General features: G+C 31.9%; 1 protein-coding gene across 3 annotated transcripts in view; it reads left to right on the top strand.

Moving 5' to 3' along the window:
- Positions 1–24267, top strand: part of LOC132758201 (uncharacterized) — a 38396-nt gene that overhangs the window by 2788 nt on the left and 11341 nt on the right. The window contains exons 1-4 of one of the 3 annotated variants that reach the window (XM_060749757.1): positions 8526–8657; positions 21665–21775; positions 23081–23158; positions 23753–23872. In XM_060749757.1, the coding sequence (XP_060605740.1) occupies positions 8541–8657; positions 21665–21775; positions 23081–23158; positions 23753–23872 (426 nt within the window). In that variant the 5' untranslated portion in view covers positions 8526–8540. Of the gene's footprint in view, positions 1–8525; positions 8658–13712; positions 14486–21664; positions 21776–23080; positions 23159–23752; positions 23873–24267 lie in introns of those variants that run through there. The other 2 variants (XM_060749755.1, XM_060749756.1) reach the window with 2 other exon arrangements.

Raw genomic sequence — 24267 nt, 5'->3', positions numbered from 1 at the left:
TGAGACACGAGAAGAAGAAAAATGTCTAGGTTCGGTATCGTCAATAATAGTGCACTTTCGTTATACAGCCTTGTCCTGTTTTGTAGGTATCTTAAATTTCACGTGAAGAATCTGCTGCTATAGCTATAGTTATTTGATTTACCTTTTAAATGATTTTTGTTGGTAGACTACTTATATAGATCTAATTAGTAAAGCAAATAATGAGGAAACTGATTTTGAACACCCCCTTTATGTTAAAATCTAATGTTCTAACTTAACTAAAACAACAAATATCTAGGTCATTATTGGCTGTTCTACTCGCCAATCGGCACCCATCTTGCATGCATTTATTTTTTATATACATGTAATATATATATAAAGACGGGAAAAAACGCAAAAAGAGTAGTGAATCTGAAAGTGAACAGCCATCTTCTTCAATAAAACAATTTCGCTTAAAGAGCCCAGATTCTAGCAATAAAGAAACGTTAAATGTAAGTGAAATAATAAGTGAAGCTAACTCTATCCTTTATGAGAATCAAAACGAAGGAGACACACCTGTTTTTGAATTAGACATCAGATCTGGAGAAACAAGTAATATGGCGCAAAACGAAGACAAAATTGATAAGTTATGTGCCACGGTTAACTCTGTTCTCAGTACTGTATGTGATATTAAAAAGAGCCAGGACAATATGAACAGAATGTTTGAAAAGAAACTTGATGATATTAGGCTGGAAATGATCGATAAAATTGACACTCGTATTAGATCACTTCAAGACGAGATCACTTCGAGTATCAGTAGAGAAAAGAGTCGTATTGATCACGTCATTGAAACAATGGAGTCTGTTCAAAATCGGCTAGAAAGCCTAGAACAACGAGAGCAACCGATGATAGATGGTATGAACACGATTCGGCAAAATAATCTTGATTACCTGAACGACCCAGATTTGTGCATTACAGCAAGCGGCATACAATATCAGGAGAATGAGAATCTCATAGAAAAAGTCAATACACTTCTCGATGCCTTAGGTACTGAAGTCTCACAAAATGTAATTGTCACAGGCGTTACACGACTAAGAAACCGTTTTGACAGTAGGCCGCCACTAATAAAGATAAGCTTCCAGAATACAGGAATACTCATGAGAAAGTTGTCGTTTTGAGAAATAAAATGAAGCTTAAGAACAACGAGCACTACAAAGATGTATATTTGAAAAGCAGTAAATCACACGCAGAACGTTTAATCGAGCTTAACGCAAGAACAATACTGCGACACTTGCCCCAAGATCAGAGGAACAGTCTCAGGGTAGACGCAAGCGGACGCATACGTGCACGCCAGGAACATGTTCAAACCCCTAGACATTAGGACGAGCCCCGTCCCATTGGTCCCATTATTGCGCATATTAACGTATGCGGGTGGACATCTGAAAATCATGACTTACGTGTAAATATTGTAAAATCAATTGATGCCGATTTGATCTCAATATCAGAAACGCATTTATCAAGACATAAAGATATAGACATTGATGGATACTTATGGTTCGGTCATAACAGAGAAGATATACATAGAAACGCCCCGAAAGCTTCCGGAGGAGTCGGCCTACTTGTTAAGAAATGGATATGTAACTATTATAATATTGACGTGGTAGATAAATCGCACGACGGAATTATTGCAGTACAAATGACACACAAAATTACTGGAAGTGATATTTTGATATTTTCATGTTATTTACCGCCAGAAAACTCAACGCGTGGTAGAGATGCGCAGTCTTTCTTCGCACATTTACTTACTAAGCTATATACGCATTGTAATAGTGATAAAATTCTGATTTGTGCTGACTTTAACGCAAGAATAGGCTCCCTATCTGATCTATTCCAAGAATGCGATTCCATACCACGAAGAAACGTTATTGACAGAAGTATAAATCAACATGGTCACGAATTCATTGAGTTTTTAATTGAATCGAAGTGTTGTGTTTTAAATGGCAGATATGACCCAGAGCAAGACAATTTTACGTCAGTTTCAAGAAAGGGGAAATCGGTCGTGGATTTTATATGCGTTTCTCATGACGTATTACAGTACTGTAAAAATTTCAAAGTAATACCTACACAGTCGATAATTGACACTCATTACCTACATGGATTACTTGCAAGTAGATCCCGTATACCAGACCACAGTGTTCTAGTTTTTGAACTTGAAACGGACTATAATTACAGTTACGATCAAACAAGTATAACAGTCGAGACCCCCAGCGAAGCAAGGTTTAACTTAAGGCGTATACCGATAGATTTTATGAATAGTGAAACAAGCAGACTGGCAATGATAAACGTAATTACACAAATTGAAAGATCAAGAGAAACACAAATGGACGTAGACTCAATTTATGAACAGTTATGTGAAGCAATTAAGCATGAAATGAATCAAAGAATCCCAAAACATGGATCCTCTCGGGGTACATCCCGACGTCACAAAGTACGGAAACCATACTGGGATGATAATTTAAATACTCTTTGGAATACAATGAGAGAAAATGAGCATAAATATTTAAACTGCCGTGATAATAGGCAACTCAGATCACGTTTGAGAATGGAATATGTTTCGTCTAGAAATATTTTCGACAGAGAGCTCAAAAAATGTGAACGTATATATAGACAGTCAAAGCATTTGAAATTGAACATATGTCAACAAATGATCCAAATGAGTTTTGGCGCAAGATTAAAAACTTGGGTCCCCAAAAACGTAAAGACATTCCTATTGAAATAGTGGACAGTCTGGGATCAGTCATACGTGACGAGCACGTTGTTTTCGAGCGCTGGAGACAGGATTTTCAGAACTTGTATAATTCACAGGATGACAACGATTTTGATGAGGATTATTATAATCGTGCCAAGCTACATAAGCATCTACTAGAAATGAATATTGCAGATCCCCTCTATGAACCAAATCATACGTTAAATACGAACATCACAGTGGAAGAGTGTGCATTTGTTGTCAATAAAGCGAAATTGGGTTCTGCTTGCGGCTTAGACAGTATTCCGTATGACGTGCTTAAGTATCCGGTAATTATCTCAGTTCTACAACATTTATTTCAAATGATATTCGACTTCAGCATTATACCGTCAATATGGAGAAAATCTGTAATTTGCCCAATCATCAAAAACTCAGAATCAGACGCACGAGTACCAATGCATTATCGTGGAATAAGCCTGTTATCTTGTATAAGTAAACTATATAGTGCATTTCTTAACAAACGATTGACAGAATATCTAGAAGGTGCCAATATACTAGCTGATGAACAGAATGGATTTCGCTCTAAAAGATCTTGTGAGGACCACGTGTTTTCTCTTAACAGTATTATACGCAACAATAAATCGGTGTTTACGGCATTTATTGACTTAAAACGTTGTTTCGATTACATAGACAGAGATATGCTTTTATACAAGCTTCTTAACAACAACATAGACGGAAAGATGTATAATTCTATAAAAAGCATATACGCTAGCTCCAGTTCGTGTGTGAGAATAAATCAGAAAATGACTAACTGGTTCGACTGTGTCACAGGGGTCAAGCAGGGCTGTACATTATCACCGACACTATTTTCCATCTTCGCCAATGATCTTGCAGAAGAAATTAAAGACCTTGACCTTGGCGTGCCTATGGATGATATTAAAGTATCGCTACTTATGTACGCAGACGATATAGTTTTGATCTCAGACTCTGAAGAAAAATTACAGACAATGTTAAACACTATTCATGACTGGTGTAAGAAATGGCGCGTTCTAATAAATACTAGTAAATCAAAATGTATTCACTTCAGAAAAGGACGGGCGCAACGAACAGATTTCACATTCAGAATTGGTGACAACGAGCTAGAAACCGCCGAGGCTTACAAATACCTAGGCGTAATATTCCACGAAAAACATGATTTTTCTAACAACTGTGATGCTTTAGCAAAAGGAGCCGGTCGTGCATTAGGTAGCATTATAAACAAAATACACAACTACAAAGAGTTCGGATTTAAATCTTTTGAAAAACTTTACAACTCATGTGTTATACCAATACTTGACTACTGTGCGTCTGTTTGGGGGAATAAACATTTCCAACAGATAGATAATATCCAAAATCGCGCAATGAGATATTTCATGGGCGTTCATAGATTCACACCCGTACTTGCCATGCTTGGAGACACAGGCTGGTTACCCAGCCGTTACCGTAGATGGACCTCTATGTTACGCCTCTGGAATCGATTAGTGTGTATTGATACTAACAGACTGACATACAAATTGTTTGAAACAGACTATAGACAGTGCTCAAATAATTGGTGCAGTGATTTAAAAACAGTTATGTACACACTGGGATTGAATGATAACTTTGACCATTTATTCCCGGTCAGTCTCTCTCAAGCAAAAACTCTCATTAATAGTTATTATTCAAACATATGGGCTCGAGACATTCAAAACTTACCAAAATTAAGAACATACAGACTGTTCAAAAGGGAATTCAAAACTGAGGAATATTTATTATTAAACTTAAAGAAAAATGAAAGGTCATTATTAGCTCAATTCAGGACTGGCATTTTACCTTTACGGATAGAGACAGGTCGATATGTCGGCGAATCTGTAGAAGATAGACACTGTACACTGTGTAATTCCGGAGCCATAGAAACAGAGACACATTTCTTACTAGAATGCAGTTTATATTCAAATGTTAGAAATACTGTATTTGACAACTTATTAACAGACATTTCATTTGTAAACCTAGTGACGAACACAAACTCAAACACTTAATGACAAAATATCCTCGTAAAATGTCTAAATATATTGTTGCTGCCTATATGTGTAGGCGAAACCGAATTTATTCATAACAAAACAAAAGACTGTGGTATCCAAAAATAATGACAATGATAATAATAAATGGAAAAAAAAATAAGTTATAGAGCGTTAACGTTTGTAGCCCTTGAAATATTGTTTGTAAGCATTAACCAGAATCAGGTTACACTTTATATTTGTTTATACCATGATTTCTACATTCTATGTTTTATGTGATGCATTATGAAATCATTACATTGGTGACTTATAGGCCCATTGGGCCGGGTGCTATAATTGTACACATATACGATTGTTATTTGTATTTGACTATGCACATGTCACAATAATAAATAATTTACTTACTTACTTACTTACTTATAATATAAAATATATGACGTTTGAATGAATTCTATTTAGAGACTTAATTCTCTTAGATATTGACATCATTGGCAAATATCAATGTTTCACAAACCATTTGAAAACATCGAATCAGTGCATAATAGAATATATGTCATTTATATCTGAATGAAATTAATATTCCGATTCAAATCCCTTTACGAGATGTTCAGTTGTAACGTTTAAAAACTGTGACACATATATAAGTTAACTTTGATGAAGACCATAAGTTACAGTCTAATTGTATTGAAATGTCTGATATACATTGCTTTAAAGTTGTTAAATCAATTTCATTAGTCTTTCTATTGAGTTTTCCATTGGACATCGTATCAATTTTTATACATGCATGAATTATGAAAATGTTCACACACAAACACGCACGCACACACGCACACACGCACGCACACACACACATACACACACGCGCGCGCACGCACGCTCGCACGCACCTGATAAAGTGAAACGAAACAAGACTTTCCTGTAAAACTTTTCCCCATGAATGTTATGTTTTGTAGATGTTCTTACATTGTGTTTTCAATAATTTTTCTCTAACGAACACTTTGACAGTAATTTACATAATGCAATATGAAGAAAGCTGGGTTAACATTACAGAAAGTGAATTCCACTTCTTTTGTTTTCTAAAAAAAGTTCGGGACAGGTCGGTTATGTATAGTAAAAGATTCATTTTATTTGTGTAGCTTATGAAGTGTTAATTTCCATAGCTTTTGTTATGTAGCTTTGTTCTTATTTCCGCTATAACACGCTATCGTTTTACAGATATCATATTGTAAAGATGATTTGACAAGTGCTACCAATATAGCTTAGTAAAATATTAACGATTTGTAAATGAAAATACAGAATACATTTGTTTTATTCTACACCAACTGTGAGAAGATTGCTTTATGTATTGTTTTATTGACGAATTGCTCAATTAGATGATCTGCTCAGACTTCAAACATTTGTACCTAATGAAAAGAAATATGCACCAAAGACGAAAAGTCAGAGGAGGATGGTGAATTGTAAAATGCATGACAGTTCCACACGGTGCTCTCTTGAAGTATTGTTATTAGTTTCAGCTTACTCTATTTCCGGATTATAATCAACCTGTTTTGTTCACCTTTCATAATTTTTTCTAAGATATGAAATATATTAATAATAAAAAGAAAATGACATGTTATTGTTCTGTAACATTCACAACGGTCAGATATTAAGTGAAAAAAGGGACATGTTTTGTCGCCCACAGTAGTTTGGAAGTAGAGCAACTGCGATAAAATTCATTAATTGATGAATTTGTTATTAATTTTTCGGGGTCTATATTTTAACACCTTATTTAAAAATCATGTCACGAAAATTACATTTAAAAGCAACTATTAGAATTCAGAAAATCGTTTTGCGGACAATTAATCAATTCAATTGTGACAAGTTTCTTGAATCATTAAGTGATTTTCCCTAACAGAAAACACTGTAATTCAATTTGTCATTATTTTATGAATGGTTTCTGCCTTTTAATTTCATGTTTATAGATAAAACATATAAACTTGCACATCATAAATTACATGAAATATTGTAGTGTGAGACTATTTATGACCAACTTTATATAAATATCGACATTCTAGACTTTATATTACATCATAAATAATAATTGTATCTGTTTGTTAAAACAAACATGTTTCCATGTTTCCTTTTTAAATATCATATGACCATTATTACATGAATAACTTTTCCTGATATTTCTATCAATCAAACAGAAACTGATCACCAGCAACCAGGAATAACGAACGTTCTATTATAGTTTTGTTAATAATTAATTTGTTAATAATTAATGCTGTTTTTTTTATATTGTTGTAATGATAATGTAAATCTTGCATTTAAAAAAAAATGTTTCATAAACTCCGTTATATAAATTTACCCTATAAAGGATGAATTTTGGTTCCAAATAATGAAAAAGAAAGAAAGCGTTAATTCAAGGCAACATATACATCGTTCGATATAGGCAAAAATGAAATAAAGATAAGTATGAATTTCGGTTTCATTTTAAATACATTGAACACACAGGTCGTTTACCCTCTAGCACCGGGTAGACGAGTCTTTATAAAACGTACTTTGTGTCATACTTTCACCGAGAGAGTACAACTAACTTCTATACTGATTTATCCGTTATTGACTAGTCCTTTTATGTAGTGGTAGGAAATAGGGAATGTACTGATACAAATGTCGTATAAGCAACAAACAAACTAAAGCTCCATTCTACCCATCAGGAATCCTTTTTAAACTGTTCAATAGCAAAATAACTCATCTGTAATAATTTTATCGCAGTATTGAATTCTCTCAAAGGTTGAAATGGTAAGTTTTATTGACCAAGCAGCCGTTTATCATGTGATTTTTTAAAGTGTTTCAAAGAGGAAAAACTGAAAACGTTAATACTTAAAATATGATATGGATTAACAATCTATTACAGTGCTCACAGTACACTACTTGTGATTGGAATTGGCATTGTTATTCAATCAATTACGGAGCCTGATCTATTTATTTAATTCAATTTGTAAATAAAAGATGAAATGGACATAAAAGTTGTTTTAGCAGTGATATCATCGCAAACAATTCTTATTGATTAAAAAAAATAATATATGATACGGAGACATGTTTAACAGATATTTTAAAAATGAAAACAAACTCGTTGACTATTATTTATTTCTCTCTGTATGCCATTTTATTTGAACATGGTTGCATTGTTTTTTGTGCATTTGGTGACAGAGATACTCTGCAGGGACACTCGTGAGTTTCGTGGGGGTTCTCTCGTATAATAATTTAAACATTCTTATTTAATCTGTAAATAACTGTAATAGGATCAAGGGCTAATAAATTAATATGTCAGCAGGATTTGTTTTGTAGGGAATGATATTTCTCATGTCAATTTTGACATAGATATTAAAATAGATCATAATTCAAGAAAGGATATAATGGTTGCCTCAACCAAATTATGGTTAAAATTGTAATAAATTTTGTTTATTGCAATGCAAAAACAAAAGATTAATTGTTTATTGATTTTAATGCAGTTTTGGATACTTTTGACATTGTAAAATGTGTTGTTAATAGATAAGAGAATGTCTGACTTCTTTAATGAACTTTTGCATTAACTTTTAAAATGTGTTCTCAATGAAATGAGTAAAAGCCGAAACCGTATTGAATGATATAAGAAATAATCTAATTACATTAATTAGTTAACTTTGATTCATTCGGAATGGAATGTACGGAAGTTGTTTTTAACTGACAAATGAGCGAGATAAAAAAACACCAGAAATACCAAAGAAGGATATAGAATCACTATTTCAATTTATTAGTTAACTTTTGATTTATTTGGAATGGAATTTAAGAAAGGTGTTCTTACTGATTTGAGTAACGAGGAGAAACAACATTGGTTTAGCATGGTCACCTCGTCACCGGTTCATTTTCACTGTACTACATTCTCCTCATTAAAGGTAGTATGTTGTGTCTATACTTTATGGTTTTTTTTTTGTTTTAAGTTGCATGTTTAGAATAACTTTAGTCCAACTAAAAAGACTTGCCAAAGAGACATCGAGAAACTTTTTGAACGGCTGATGTCTTTTTCCAAAAACAAGGAAAACACAGATCTATGGATCAAACCGTTCACGTTTAATTGATACGTCTAGAACAACCTGTATACCTTGTAGCTATGAATTGAAACAAATTAAAAATAAATAGTAAGAAATTAAAAGTATATAGTATTTGTATTGTCTTTTTCCAGTTTATTTTTATCATTTTGCTCCGTATCTATACGCTTTTGTATGAATCATTTGTCAAAGATAATTGTTGTCTTTTTTTGCGTAACATTCATTTGAGTTAGGTAAAATTCATGTAGGTATATTTATAAGAATAATGGCAGTATTGATAGACTGTGGTTTTAATTTACAGTGCGAGGTACAGCAATACTATTTGAACAATCTTATTAAAATCGACTCATATAAATTAATTCTGACGACCACCAATAGGTTGTCACCTTCTCATGACCTTTTAAACAGCCACTAATCGGCAAGCTTTGGACGTTATAAATGGAATGACAAAAAGTTTTTTATACCGAGTATGAATAATGCATATTTTTGCCTTTCATTTTTGCTCTTTGTACGAGTACATGTATATTTCAATTTGAAAAGTTGTAAGCTACAAACAAAATATATAGATGATACTTGTTTGAGGTATGATATACAGAATGGTTTATCAAGTAATAATGAACTACATGTAGTAGTATTTGCAATTGCTGTGTAAAAATTTAATTATATACTAATGTTTCAGTTAATAGAACTCATGATAATATATGCATTATTCTTGAAAAAAGACATGTTTCTATATTTTATTCTTGGAAACAATAAAAATTAAATGTAAATCAAACAAGATCACGTTACATGTTTATATTGGTAAATGATCGTATAAGCGTTTGAATAAGTGATGTCGGCTGCCGAGAACGTCTGTCAATATCTTATTACATGTTTTTTTTTCATGACTGCACGCCGTTATACATGTTCTCTAATGGCTGCAACCTGTGTAATCATGTGTAAAATGGAATGGTAAATGAAAATAAACTTAAATTTGCTTCCTATTGACTACAAAAAGATAGAATATTTGATTTTCTTTCCATTTTTGCATAACATACCGAATTAATATAACTAATATTACATTTGAGTTACTGTTTTACTGGAATATTACTCTAACTCGACTACAACTTTGGTGGACAAACGTTGTATGAACAAAAACAAATATCGTTTACATTTTTTGGTATTGTCTCTGATTCAATGACCGTGTATAGGACAACTGCCATTGTCAAAGCAATATTCTTTTTTATTTTTTTCTGGGCTCCTCTAAATAACATATGGTAGCGACAAAAACTATGGTCATGGCGGTAGTTTTGCTCTTTTGTTTAATGAGACGATTAAAGTATGATTTACTGTACAAAAATGTATGTTTTATTAGTTGAACAAACAAATGTTTTCGTTGCTTTAAAAAACGCTTTACTTTGGATAGAAAAATAAGATTAACAAAACCGACATTGTTTCATCGGCTACTTGAAGGTGATATTATCAAGTGGATTTACATTTGCATGGTATTTCACACATATGAAATGCATCAACATTTATTTAATCTGTAAATAGTACTCTACATATGAACAATGAATAATTTGTTAAAAGTTTTAAGAACTTTGTTATTATCTTACTTCAGTTGAAAGTGTTATGGATAGAATGATCCACCCGTTTTAAGAGATATAATAACTGAAATGCATGAATAAACCTTACTGTGTTTTAATAAAGCAATAACAATACACCTAAATACAATTTGGAAGGGTGTGTATGGAAAATATAGATTGTGCCAGTGGTAAGGAAGATTGGAGGAAAATGGACATAAAAAGTGGTATTCTAGGGAAACTCACTGGCCCAGAGAAACAGCGATGGCTCAATCTGATTTCTGCAAACCATGTTGAATTTCATTGTACTACATTTTCTGCTGTGCGGGTAAACATTTTTTTTTTGTTGTAGAATACACTTTCAAAAACTCATTTAATATGTTTCCGATGTAGGATTGACAATAATGTTTTGGCAATCTGTTAAATTATATGCTCGAAAAAAAATCCTTGACAATAATCCAGGGAAAAATAAGATGAAAATATAACTATTCGTTCAGGAAATTCTCTTACTTTTAATGCGATTAATATACGGTATGAACTCGTCCTACAATGACTTTGATACTATCCATTATTAATGCTTGTCTCCCATTGTTGCATTTTTAAGTCAAGTTTTTTAATCATTTTAATTAAGTATTATGAGTATATTTTACGCCGTGCACTAATCTTGATAATTTTTTCACGAACCTATGATACTATTTTTACTTGCATATTTTTTCTTAATCTCGTCATTAATTATTATCATTGTTAATGTATGTGCTTCTTAATTGTTATCTGTGACTTTTTGTCTAGTTATAGGCCTGGTCATTTAAATAGTTGCGGTGTTCCATAATAAATTCACCGTTAAGTCGTTTGATATATTTTATAGTATATGCTTGTTATCCTATAGAACGTGTCTCTCAATGTCACGCCGTCTGTAACAAGGGCCCCACTGGACATAAGGGCTCATTCCCTTTGTTGTGTTATACTTGGTACTGCGTTACATGGCATTGTTAAAACCCATGCTTGAATTTATTTAATAATTTTATATTTTATGATCACAAACACGCTTGTTGCCATTGTATGTTCTATGATACTGAAATAAATCTTTCAATCTATCTATATAGGAAAGGTGGCGATAACTAGGTCACGTGTATGGTTTATTTGTTCTACTTAGACAGGAAAGATCTACTCATTCATTTATTTATAATAAATTAATTTTAAAAATTGTCTTTCGCTTAACCTCAACCATTGCAAGAAATAATGTATTGAAAGTACAGGTTAGCTCCCTTTACAGTACATACTTTACTTGCCTGAAGATATCGATAGATTTGAAAGTATGCGGGGATCTTATTATATTGCTTTGAATTGTGTTGCGTTATATTGCATTATATATCATGATTATACATATCACATCACATCGCAACATCACATTTCGTTGGCTTATATCATTTTCTGTTATATTTTTCATATAAAGCGATATCTGTTATGGACTATTTTTGGGCGTAGTAATGTCACAAAAGTAAACAAAGAGCTTAGATAGTTTGACTTATATAAGTTTATATTAAAAAAGAACAGGGGTATATTAACACAATCAACACAAGTAATTTTCTTATAAATTATTAATAATCTTTAACAATTATAAGTAAAAAAGTAATATTCTTGAATAGCAGATCCTTCAAGAGCTATGTCAAAACAAGAAGAAAAAAATTACCCCAGATAGTTGAAATGTGCAAGATCAGTTCATGAGAGATCGTGTAAAATGCAATATCTCTCACGCCCCTCTAGCACCGATTTTCAATTCTCACCACAGAAAAAAAAAATGGAATCAATCCCGATGGACAAGACAAATTAGATGAAGATGAATGTTTAGAAACGATTAATGAAAGAACAATTACAATTATTTTATAAGAGTCGTGTGTGTGACATTGTGACGGTTTGTTGTAATCATAAAAAGATTTTTATCAATATAAAATAATTAGAGAAAGATATTGCAAGGTTTATTGCAATGGTGTGATAGAAAAAGACATTGGTTTGTGTCGTAAATAAATGTATTGCTTACATTAAAAATTTTCACTGCCAATATATTTAAAAGATACATGCACTCTCAATATGAAAAGAAAAGAAAAACATTCGAGATGGCTCGTTACTGATTTCTTGACCAAAAGAAAATACATTTCTTAAGATACATTTTCATAGGCACTTATTATATATGGTAGGAGATTACATAAAGTAAAAATACAAATACAGTGCTTACGTATTTTAACATTTCATATTGTTGTAAGTATAAAAATAATATTTGTTAATGTTTATGTAGATTATTGTAGCCCATTTCATTTCATTTCATTTTATGCTTTATGGTTTAACTTGTGCAAACAAGAACGCTTTCCGTTCTGTTAAACAAGCACTCAATTAAATTGATTTTTTTTACTGAAAAGAACCTCTGTTTTACCATATTTGACTGATATATTAAATTTCAATGGCATTCTAATTACACTGGAAGTCGAACAGGTTATATGATCTTATATAAACGGTTTTTTGTATACATAACCCGAGCCGCTTGGCCATATACCCAGTCCAGAATCTTAATATTCAGCAAACTTCCTTTTTAGAGAAAAATTCAATTTCTTGATAAATTGAAGGCGTTTGTTTAACGTTTAAGAAGTCCACATTCAAATATTTGGTATATTATACATGCATTATTTTTATTGTTTAAGTGTTGTTGCAACGGATGGTTACGTCTTTTTATTCTTATCTTACTTATTTTCGAAGGCCCATGCATACCATGTAACAACCATCTATGACTTTCACGAAACATTTCTTCAGCTTTTTAACTAAATAAGTTAAGATCACAAGTAATTTATTGTCGTAACCTAGCAACAATTATAACACCTATAATCATTGATTCATCGGTCCATTCTATATGTTGTGATCATTAGCTGCATGCTTAAAGACCATGCGAAAAAGTTAATAATCTATTCCATACATAGAGCATCCCATTAGCGTCTCAATTACAGAATTTATATTCAATATTAATATGAAAACATCTCCGTCTATCAAATGTGCGGTCTTATTCTGTCAGAACAAATGACTGAATTTAATCATTTCATCCCAATTCATATACCGTTTCGAAATCCGTTTACAATCCTTATAAATATTAAAGAGAACATTTTATTCATCGCTATAATAAATATTTGATCAATAATTCTATTATTATTTAGTGTTACTCGCGACTTTAAGTTAAACGTTGAAGGTTTAAAAGGTGACGTTCACTTGTCTCTTAAACCACTATATAAGACATCAGTATTAAAGTGCTTTCATTATTCCAGTTATTTGTTTAAGTTATTAGTCCTAGGTGAAAGTTAGACATACCATTCGAGCATTAACAGTTGCTATTGGGTATTGAGTTAGCGTAAGTGTATGTTCACACGCAATAGAAACGCGTTTGGATGCATTTTCTTTTTTTTTAAACAAAATTTATTAATATTGACAAAATTTCATTTCGATTGATTTTTGGATAATAGAGATTGTCAAAAGTCTTCATTGGCGGAAAACGACGGGTTGCACAATAGTTTAAATATGATAGATAATATTTTAAGGAGTTTTCAAGTGGCATGTTTAAAGTGTTTTATATGATATTTGACTTGTAAGTGAAGCGTGGACAGATAGAGCATAACAGTGTTGGTAGCAACTGATCATTCATACTACAATTATTCAATTGATAATCAAATGAGCATGGAATTGATGTAAATAAAAAAGAAAATTGGTTGAAAGGAATCCGAGCGTCGTGAATTTTAAAATTGAAAAAATTAAAACTTCACAGGTCGAGTGATTTAAATTTTGTTTTTTAAATAATGACTTGTATTTGAACAGAGGATATGTGTTATTTGTTGGAATAAATTTGCATTTAAGCTATAGGAATGGTAAAACAGCATGTCGGTATTGGCAATGAGTATGCCGACTAAAGACACTTATTTAGGTATCCCTGCAGTACATTCACACGTGCAGGGATCTCTTTTTAAAGGGCATGTAAGGCTCAAACCCGTGCCGGAAGCACAAGCTAGGAAGAAAAAAATAAAACGTTTACAAAAAGATAATTTTTCGGAGACAAATTCACGGATTCTGACTTTACTGAAGGTAACGATTTATGTGTAGTTTTTATTTTTAAAACTTATTTTTCTTTTGTATTTCATAGAGCAGAATTGTATGTGAAAGTATAAACGATAAACATTTTAACTCTTTAACAAATATAAAACTTCTATAAGCAATTATTGTGCTTAAACATTTAGGTTTTTTTAGAATAAACATAAAATATTAATGTTAGAAATGTACTTCACTGTGACCACCTCCAATTCTTAAACTAGGTTCAAAATCTACGTTTTTGTTAAAATATGGTACTTGACACTTAATAATTGAAATATCTAATGTTAAATCTTAATATTTCAAATAATATAAAAAAGTGAAATCGTCGTATATCAATGTAGGTAAACTTTTACTCTAGCTAAAATTGTAAAACTATTCGATGGTCCTTGACAACTTGATCAAACTAATTAAAGGTTATAAATCAAGATAGATTATGGACTTTTTATGGCGATTGAATAGACCACGTAAATCCTTAAATTCATTGAGGATACAGTCCTGCTTTTATTACCATCTATCATCGACGTCGACGGTTTTATTTCGCAAACTAATGAAGAAAATCATTCAAATGTCAGTCCTACTTTCAAAATGTGGACTTAGGCACTGAAACCTTACTCTTTACAATTGTTGAATTTATTATTTATATGACTTGTCAAGTTTGAAGTCGCTTTAGGAAAATGTTTGTTAAAGTCATGATCAGGAATGTACGTTTTTAACTGTTAAACGTAGCCGTCTGGGAATTTGTTTCAAACATTTTTTTTAAATAATATCACTAGAAATATCAATAAAGAAAGTCTAACTGTTTTTCATGTTGAAACATCTGAATGTAATAAATATTTAAACAAATAAAACTTATTTCTATTGGTTGAGTGTCATTTGAAGTAATAAAAAGTAAATCCATTTAAAACAAGTCAAAACAAAAATTTGCATAAGAAAATGCACCCAATAGTTTGTTTGTACTTTTTGAAAACAATCCATTTAAAAGATATTTTGCAGGATTGTACTATCACGTATATATTCGATCATAAAACGATTTATTGTGCGTGCGTCTGTCTGTTTGTCTGTATGAATGAATGTGATGTGTGTTTGTTTGTCAAATAATCAATCATCTTTATTAATATATATACATGTACATTTTGTATATGTGTTTGCAAGTCAAAAGAAATTTTTATTTACACAGACATGTGTATGTGACATAGTCTTTGTGTGTCGGTTAAAAGTATGTGTGTTTGTCTATGTGTGTCGGTTAAAAGTATGTGTGTTTGTCTATGTGTGTCGGTTAAAAGTATGTGTGTTTGTCTATGTGTGTCGGTTAAAAGTATGTGTGTTTGTCTATGTGTGTCGGTTAAAAGTATGTGTGTTTGTCTATGTGTGTCGGTTAAAAGTATGTGTGTTTGTCTATGTGTGTCGGTTAAAAGTATGTGTGTTTGTCTATGTGTGTCAGTTAAAAGTATGTGTGTTTGTCTATGTGTGTCCGTGAAAGTGTATGTGTGTTTGTCTATGTGTGTCCGTGAAAGTGTATGTGTGTTTGTCTATGTGTGTCCGTGAAAGTGTTTGTGTGTTTGTCTATGTGTGTCCGTGAAAGTGTTTGTGTGTTTGTCTATGTGTGTCCGTGAAAGTGTTTGTGTGTTTGTCTATGTGTGTCCGTTAAAGTGTTTGTGTGTTTGTCTATGTGTGTCCGTGAAAGTGTTTGTGTGTTTGTCTATGTGTGTCCGTTAAATTGTTTGTGTGTTTGTCTATGTGTGTCCGTTAAAGTGTTTGTGTGTTTGTCTATGTGTGTCCGTAAATGTGTGTGTGTTTGTCCATGTGTGTCCGTAAAAGTCACTGTGTGTTTGTCTATGTGTGTCCGTAAATTTTTCTGTGTGTTTGTCTATGTGTATCGGTTAAGGTATCTGTGTGCGTGTCTATGTGTGCCCCTGTAAAAGTATCTGTGTGTTTGTCTATATGTGTCGGTATATGAGGCCATAAAGTGACTACTGTATATATGTTTGTTTAACTTCACAACATTGTTTTGTTTTAAATTTTAAATTTTCAACATTTTAAGTTATAGCTTATCAGACATCTTTCAGGTCATCTTAAAGGGTTGTTTGAAATTGAATATTTATCATTGACTTGTATATACTAAACGTTTCGATCTATCTGTATTTGTTATATCGAAGTGAACAATTTGGGTTACGAGGGTCATCTTCGACACTCGAGTGACATGTTTGTAACATGTAGGAAATATAGACCCCATTATCTCGATAAACTAAACATGAAAATAGCATTAATATTTCAATACAATTAGCGGAAAATATGATCATATCATATGGTTGAGTTTTCTTTTATGAATGATTTTATGCGTTTTAAGGCATATGCTATAGTTACAAAAAAGGTTTACATAGAGAATGAAAACTGTATAATAGTATTTATTTAATTTGATTACAGAAACATTTCAAGCAAAAATAATTAGGGGAGAGGGAGGGAGTCACCGAGCTCGTTTTCAAGTTATCTGCCCTTGGAATATGATATTCAGGTCATTTCAAGGACAGATAATTTGAACTTAGATTTGACAAACCAAGTATTTACTGTTGGGTTACACTTTTTTCAGTTTATTCTTGGATACAATTCAAAATTTCATGGAATTCCGTTAAACATTTGAGTTCCATTTTTTAAACTTTTTTTTTTTTTTTTTTTTAAATAAAGCCATTTTTAAAGACCAATGGCATAGGCATATAGGAGAAAAATAACCTCCAATTCTTGACATTTTTTCTTCCTGTTATTGAGTGTCCATGTCCTGCTTGTATTTTCTTCAATCTCCTTAAGAAAATATTTAAATAACTCAACGGTAGTTAATAAATAACAAAGTGTGTTTTTTTTTTCGTAATCGTTATTATTTTTATTTGTTTCTGTTCACCATACTTTTATAGGAAACGTTTCTTTCATTATTGCATGATATTTCAGAATGCCATAAACGCAATATAGAAATTTCAATAGTTTTTCTTGTCACATGACTGCCATCATATCAGTTTTAATTAGATAAACTGTGCGATCACAGGTTCAAGCTGGCTTTTCATTTTCTTATTATTATGATAATTGAAATTTATCGAAAATTCAATCAAAAAGTAGATTACTTAATTCGCGCTACTTGTCTAACCGTTAATTAAATTTTCGAAAAGGAAACAACCCTTGAACATTGCTTGATCGATCATAAAGTACAAGAGTTTAGGCCTTTTGAGATATTTTAGAATTTTCAATACGTGAGATTTATTTTTTCAATTTTCATACACATATATAAAAGATAAACAACATTTTGAAAACTTATTGTCTACTTTTCTTTATATATATATACAAAAACATTTTCATAAGTTTTGAATTCAAAATTGCACTTTTCTGACTGATAAATAATGTTAATTACAGTTCTTATTTTTTGCACGGATTTCACGAATCTGTTTACGTATTGCGCACTTATCTTTGTGAACAGATTACACTTTTTTACGTTAAAAATCAATTTCTGCTCCCATACATTTCATTTGATGGTACGTAATCAATGTTTCGCCGATGCATTTCAAATTTGATTTCCATTTATGAATAAATATATAGAAATTAGAAAAAAAAGTATATAGCAATTTTCCGACGATCAATCAAAGAGCGATCAATAAAAACTATTAATTCATTTCAAATGTGAACGACATTTTAATTATACATGTTCTATTTATCATATTTACATAGTTTATCGGAATTTTCGGATTCAAAAGAGAGTCACCAAAGTGAAATTTATTTGTAATGGGATACTGTTTGAAATAGTCTAAAAATCAAATATTAATACAATTATAAAGCTGAGATTTATAAATACATTCAGCTAACAGTGTGTTTAAACTGAAGCTTTCATAAAACGCATCTATAGAAACTAAACAAACTATAGGTGCGCCTTGCCAAATAATAGATTAAGTTATTAATAGACCGTAAATAATAAATTCTGCAAGAATCACATCTTTCTCTATTCAAAGCGTTTAATACATTGCCTATGTCTTAGACCATATTTTTAAAACACGGAAAGTGGCGAAATGTGCCGAATAGACACGACTTCATGGTGTATTAATTCACTTAATCACAACAATTATGTCGTCTAAAAAGACTTGGAAAACAAATTTTGCTCCTTGTGGGTTACCGAAGAACCGAACGGTAACCGATCAAATGAACCGAACGATTACCGGTCACATGAACCAAACGATTACCGGTCACATGAACCGAACGATTACCGGTCACATGAACCGAACGATTACCGGTCACATGAACCGAACGATTACCGGTCACATGAACCGAACGATTACCGGTCACATGAACTGAACGATTACCAGTCAGTTAATATGAGTCTTGCTAGAACTCTCTAATTAGAAGAATACAGCTATTATCAGCTAATCGGTAACACTAATTTTAAGTTTGAAGCGACTTAGAGATATAAAGATAATGTGTTCATCTTACTTTAGCCTTTTACCTGATCTTGAGATAGAAGAAGATATACAAAATGTTTAAATAAAAAGGTGGGTTTTAATTTCGATTGCGTATCATTTTAAAAATCCATCAAATCAGCTAATATGTAAATGTACATACACATGTATTTCTAAAAAAAGAAAAAAAAAGAGAAAAAAAAACATGCTCTAAACTTTTCTGACATGCTATCATTAGTTGTCTTACGTCTTCCCATGCTATTGTATATCGGAGTTTACGATAAACTCATCCCACTGTTTCATACATTATATTAATTGACATACTCTAAAAACTATGTTTTAAAACGTTCCTAGCTATTGAAAGGGTTAAATGTATGACAAATTAGATATTAAAAGCAGCGGTAGTTTTGATGGAAGTCATGCATAAGTCGTGTCTTATCTCTTACCCATTCATTCAACTATATATTATAACTTTCTTACTTTGAGTACCCTAAATCTATCAACTTCAAATATGAATCATAAAAATGGATATAGATACTTGAATTGATTGATTTAAAATCTAGAGATCTGTAAAGGACAAGATTACAGCATTAATGTATCTTTTCTAAAGAAATGTACTTTAAAAGATTTAACGAGTGTGTTGATATACTACAGATGACAAGCGGAAGCGGCATATATAAACATTTTATAGTGCCTTGAGTCAATATACCATTAAACTGAATCTGTTGCTTTTCGTTTTTTTCGCTTTTAGTTTAGGGGGCTCTGGAAATAGTTCTCTCCTTAGGCGTCATATATAAACAGTGTTACATTATAATTATGTCCTTAACTTAAGTTTATCTACTTCTTAAAATAGCATACCGCCTATGCTTAGGGGTGGAAAGAGCGAAATTACACAGATATTGACACCATTCTGCAAGGAATTTCTTAATCTCAGTCTGCTGTAATCTTTCCCGGTTAATCTTGGCCTGCGATAATCTTTCTCAGTTAATCTTGGCCTGCTACAATATAACTTAAATAATCTTGGGCTGCTATAATCTTTCTCGGTTAATCTTGGCCGGCTACAATCTTTCTCAGTTAATCTTGGCCTGCTATAATCTTTCTCAGTTAATCTTGGCCTGCTATAATCTTTCTCGGTTAATCTTGGCCTGCTATAATCTTTCTCAGTTAATCTTGGCCTGCTATAATCTTTCTCGGTTAATCTTGGCCTGCTACAATCTTTCTCAGTTAATCTTGGCCTGCTATAATCTTTCTCAGTTAATCTTGGCCTGCTATAATCTTTCTCAGTTAATCTTGGCCTGCTATAATCTTTCTCAGTTAATCTTGGCCTGCTATAATCTTTCTCGGTTAATCTTGGCCGGCTACAATCTTTCTCAGTTAATCTGGCCTGCTATAATCTTTCTCAGTTAATCTTGGCCTGCTTAAATCTTTCTCGGTTAATCTTGGCCTGCTACAATCTTTCTCAGTTAATATTGGCCTGCTATAATCTTTCTCAGTTAATCTTGGCCTGCTATAATCTTTCTCGGTTAATCTTGGCCTGCTATAATATTTCTCAGTTAATATTGATCTGCTTCAATATTTCTTAGTTAATCTTGGCCTGCTATAATCATTCTCGGTTAATCTTGGCCTGCTATAATATTTCTCAGTTAATATTGTTCTGCTTCAATATTTCTTAGTTAATCTTGGCCTGCTATAATCTTTCTCAGTTAATCTTGGCCTGCTATAATATTTCACAGATAATATTGGTCTGCTTCAATATTTCTCAGTAAATATTGGTCTGCTTCAATATTTCTTAGTTAATCTTGGTCTGCTATAATCTTTCTCGGTTAATCTTGGTCTGCTATAATATTTCGCAGTTAATATTGGTCTGCTTTAATATTTCTTAGTTAATATTGGCCTGCTATAATCTTTCTCGGTTAATCTTGGCCTGCTACAATCTTTCTCAGTTAATCTTGGCCTGCTACAATCTTTCTCGATTAATCTTGGCCTGCTATAATATTTCTCAGTTAATCTTAGTCTGCTTCAATATTTCTTAGTTTATCTTGGCCTGCTATAATCTTTCTCGGTTAATCTTGGCCTGCTATAATATTTCTCAGTTAATATTGGTCTGCTTCAATATTTCTTAGTTAATCTTGGCCTGCTATAATCTTTCTCAGTTAATCTTGGCCTGCTATAATATTTCACAGATAATATTGGTCTGCTTCAATATTTCTCAGTTAATATTGGTCTGCTTCAATATTTTTAGTTAATCTTGGCCTGCTATAATCTTTCTCGGTTAATCTTGGTCTGCTATAATATTTCTTAGTTAATATTGGCCTGCTATAATCTTTCTCGGTTAATCTTGGCCTGCTACAATCTTTCTCAGTTAATCTTGGCCTGCTATAATCTTTTTCAGTTAATCTTGCTTGGCCTGCTACAATCTTTCTCGGTTAATCTTGGTCTGCTATAATATTTCGCAGTTAATATTGGTCTGCTTCAATATTTCGCAGTTAATCTTGGCCTGCTATAACCTTTCTCGGTTAATCTTGGCCTGCTACAATCTTTCTCAGTTAATCTTGGCCTGTTATAATCTTTTTCAGTTAATCTTGGCCTGCTACAATCTTTCTCAGTTAATCTTGGCCTGCTATTATCTTTCTCGGTTAATCTTGGCCTGCTGTAATCTTTCTCAGTTAATCTTTGCCATCTTTATTATCTAATATTGTTTCAAGAATAATCGCACATGATAACCTTGATTTTTGTCTAATTTCAGGCATCTGAAGATGGCAGGAAACGAGCATCCACCCTGCCACCTCTGGACCGGGAACCAACCTTTCACAGAAAACCTAAACACTTTAACCCGTACGATGGTTCCCATGAAGATGTAAGTTATTACTCTCGTTTCAAATTTATCAAACAGTATAAAAATTTCAAGAATTAAAGTAATTATCATTTAATAGTTTTCATAATCAGTGTTTTTATTCAAGATCATATATTATTTATTAGTTGCTATGGTGACTATAGTTTTCAGATACATTTTTAAAGTACCTGTACTATTTCTATGATAAATGTTGTCATTTTGTTTTACATATTTCTATTATGTGTTAACCATGTCTGATTTGTAGCATCCACATATGTATATTTTGTATTATTAATCTTTATATGTGTATGGGCCGGTGGCCTCATAACTCAATAAAGTTTGATTGATTGATTGATTTATTCATTTATTCATTTATTGTTTGATTGATTGGTTGATTTTTTTACATTCTTACATTATTCGATGAGAAATATAAGTCGTTCTTGCTAAAACTTTTTATATTATTAACATATGAAATTTACAAAAATATTAAAATAAAGAAGTTAAAGAAAATAACTTAAACACTGCCGTCTGAAAACATCAGTCCCCCACTATATATCAATATTGATTTGACAGATTATTCATTAAACAAAAGAGATATTCAGTAGTTAGTGAACAAAGTTTCCCCACAAGAAATAGCACTAGTCAAAAGTTCAATCTGACTAAACCTACAACGTTTTCATTTCAATCATGTTACAGACACCATCTTTTAACTGCCCAAATATGTCTACCTTTTTACCTAGGGGTCGTGGATTTAAGGTCTACTTGAGTCAGAGTCATGTTTTTTTTTTATATGATACCAGTATTTAACAATACAAGAATTCAAGGGAGCGGATTTGAAAATGATCTATTATAAGTTCCGAGAAATGTGTCACAACCGAGTTAAATGTATATGTTTATAAACTTAAAATATGAAGGTGCATTATGTCCCAGAAACATTTTTCTTTCTTCAGAAAGAGCAAACAAGAGTCTTACATAATGTTTAAAAAAAAGTTTCTCAAACGTGTTATATACTTTCGTTTGAAGAAAGTTGCGTGGAATGCGAAATTATTTCACATAAAAGTAGCAAAATGTAAGACACACAATATTTTGATTTCCATACAAAAAAACTTAATTACTTTAACTGTACATTGCTAAAGATTTGAAAGCAACAGAAGTGAAAGATGGAGCAAGAAAGTGGTCAATAAACTTTTTTGAAACTTTAACTGAGCGCCGAAAATAAAAAAGCATTTAAGAAATACAAACTAAGCATTTCTTAGGCATAGTGGGCTTAACTGTTCAAAGCATTTTTTTTTCTGAGACAATAATATAATTGTATTTTCCTTTGATCAGTCCGCCGATAGTCATTGGAAGAAGCACTACGACAAAGTCAGTATTGAAGTGGACAACAAAGTCAAACATCACCTGAAGGTAATGTAGAATTACTAAAATCTTTCGTAACAAAAGGCAATACAAACACGGATATTGAAGCAGTTCTTTGTTAAATTACTAATAACTTATTTGCATAATATTCCGAACTTAATTGATTTAAGCATAGCTAATTGCTATTGTTGTATGTAGTAAATAACAGTGTATCGCCATAATGAAATGTTTTTTCCTTTGGCACATTCTTTGAATGTTACATGTTTAAACTCTCTTACATTATATGGGAAAAATGCAATAGATCTATCAGTGATGAAAGTATTTATGATCCTTACATCATGTAGTACATCTAAGCCAAAAAACAACTCGACATATAGAAGAAAACTGATTGATTTAATAAGGAGGGAAAACTGTTGCGTTTACGAATCAGTTTTGAATTAAAGTTTTCTTTTGAATTTCATTTAAGCATCTGGTAAACAATTTATACACAACTAAAATGTCTTGTAAAATATGACCATTCTGTAAATTATTCGTGAGACTTTTGCAGTTATTCATTATTCTGTCCTTCTGTGTTCTAATACGGTGCACAAATGATTAAAATGATAAAAGATATACTGAGCGGTGTGCTTTTTTTGTTTCCAGCGGCAACTGATGCATCGGTTTGAGAGGCGATTGAAGAAGATGGAGGAGGCGATGTCAGAGGACTTGAGCGGGCGACACGGCAAGGGCTATAATCCCTGGGAAGGAAAACACGGCAAACAGGTATATTTATAACATGTCATGAATAAAGGCTTTGTGAAAAATATAACAAAGATATATAACATAATGGATAAGCAAAATTAGATTATTCTGATTGACATATATTCTCTCAAGTCCTTTATCTAAATGAATGGAATTCGATATCAATATGAGGTAATAGTTAAAAGTTCATGATACTAAGTAATTGAACCTTCTTATGGAAAGCACATCAGTTAAAAGTCGTTATTGAAGTTTAATAGAAAAAGTAATGAGAGAAACATAAAATCTATCACATAATATATACAAATGTTTATAACTTTATTATCATACTATTGGCTGGTTGTAAATACATAAATTTTTTGCTGTTAATTAACACCTGTAACTTGACAAAGTTAATATGTTATACAAATATACTATTA

This window comes from Ruditapes philippinarum, unplaced genomic scaffold (genome assembly GCF_026571515.1).
Source record: "Ruditapes philippinarum isolate M1 unplaced genomic scaffold, ASM2657151v2 ctg2490_1_1_1_1, whole genome shotgun sequence".
Classification (NCBI taxonomy): Eukaryota; Metazoa; Mollusca; class Bivalvia; order Venerida; family Veneridae; genus Ruditapes; species Ruditapes philippinarum.
This window is presented reverse-complemented; position numbering and strand designations above follow the sequence as displayed.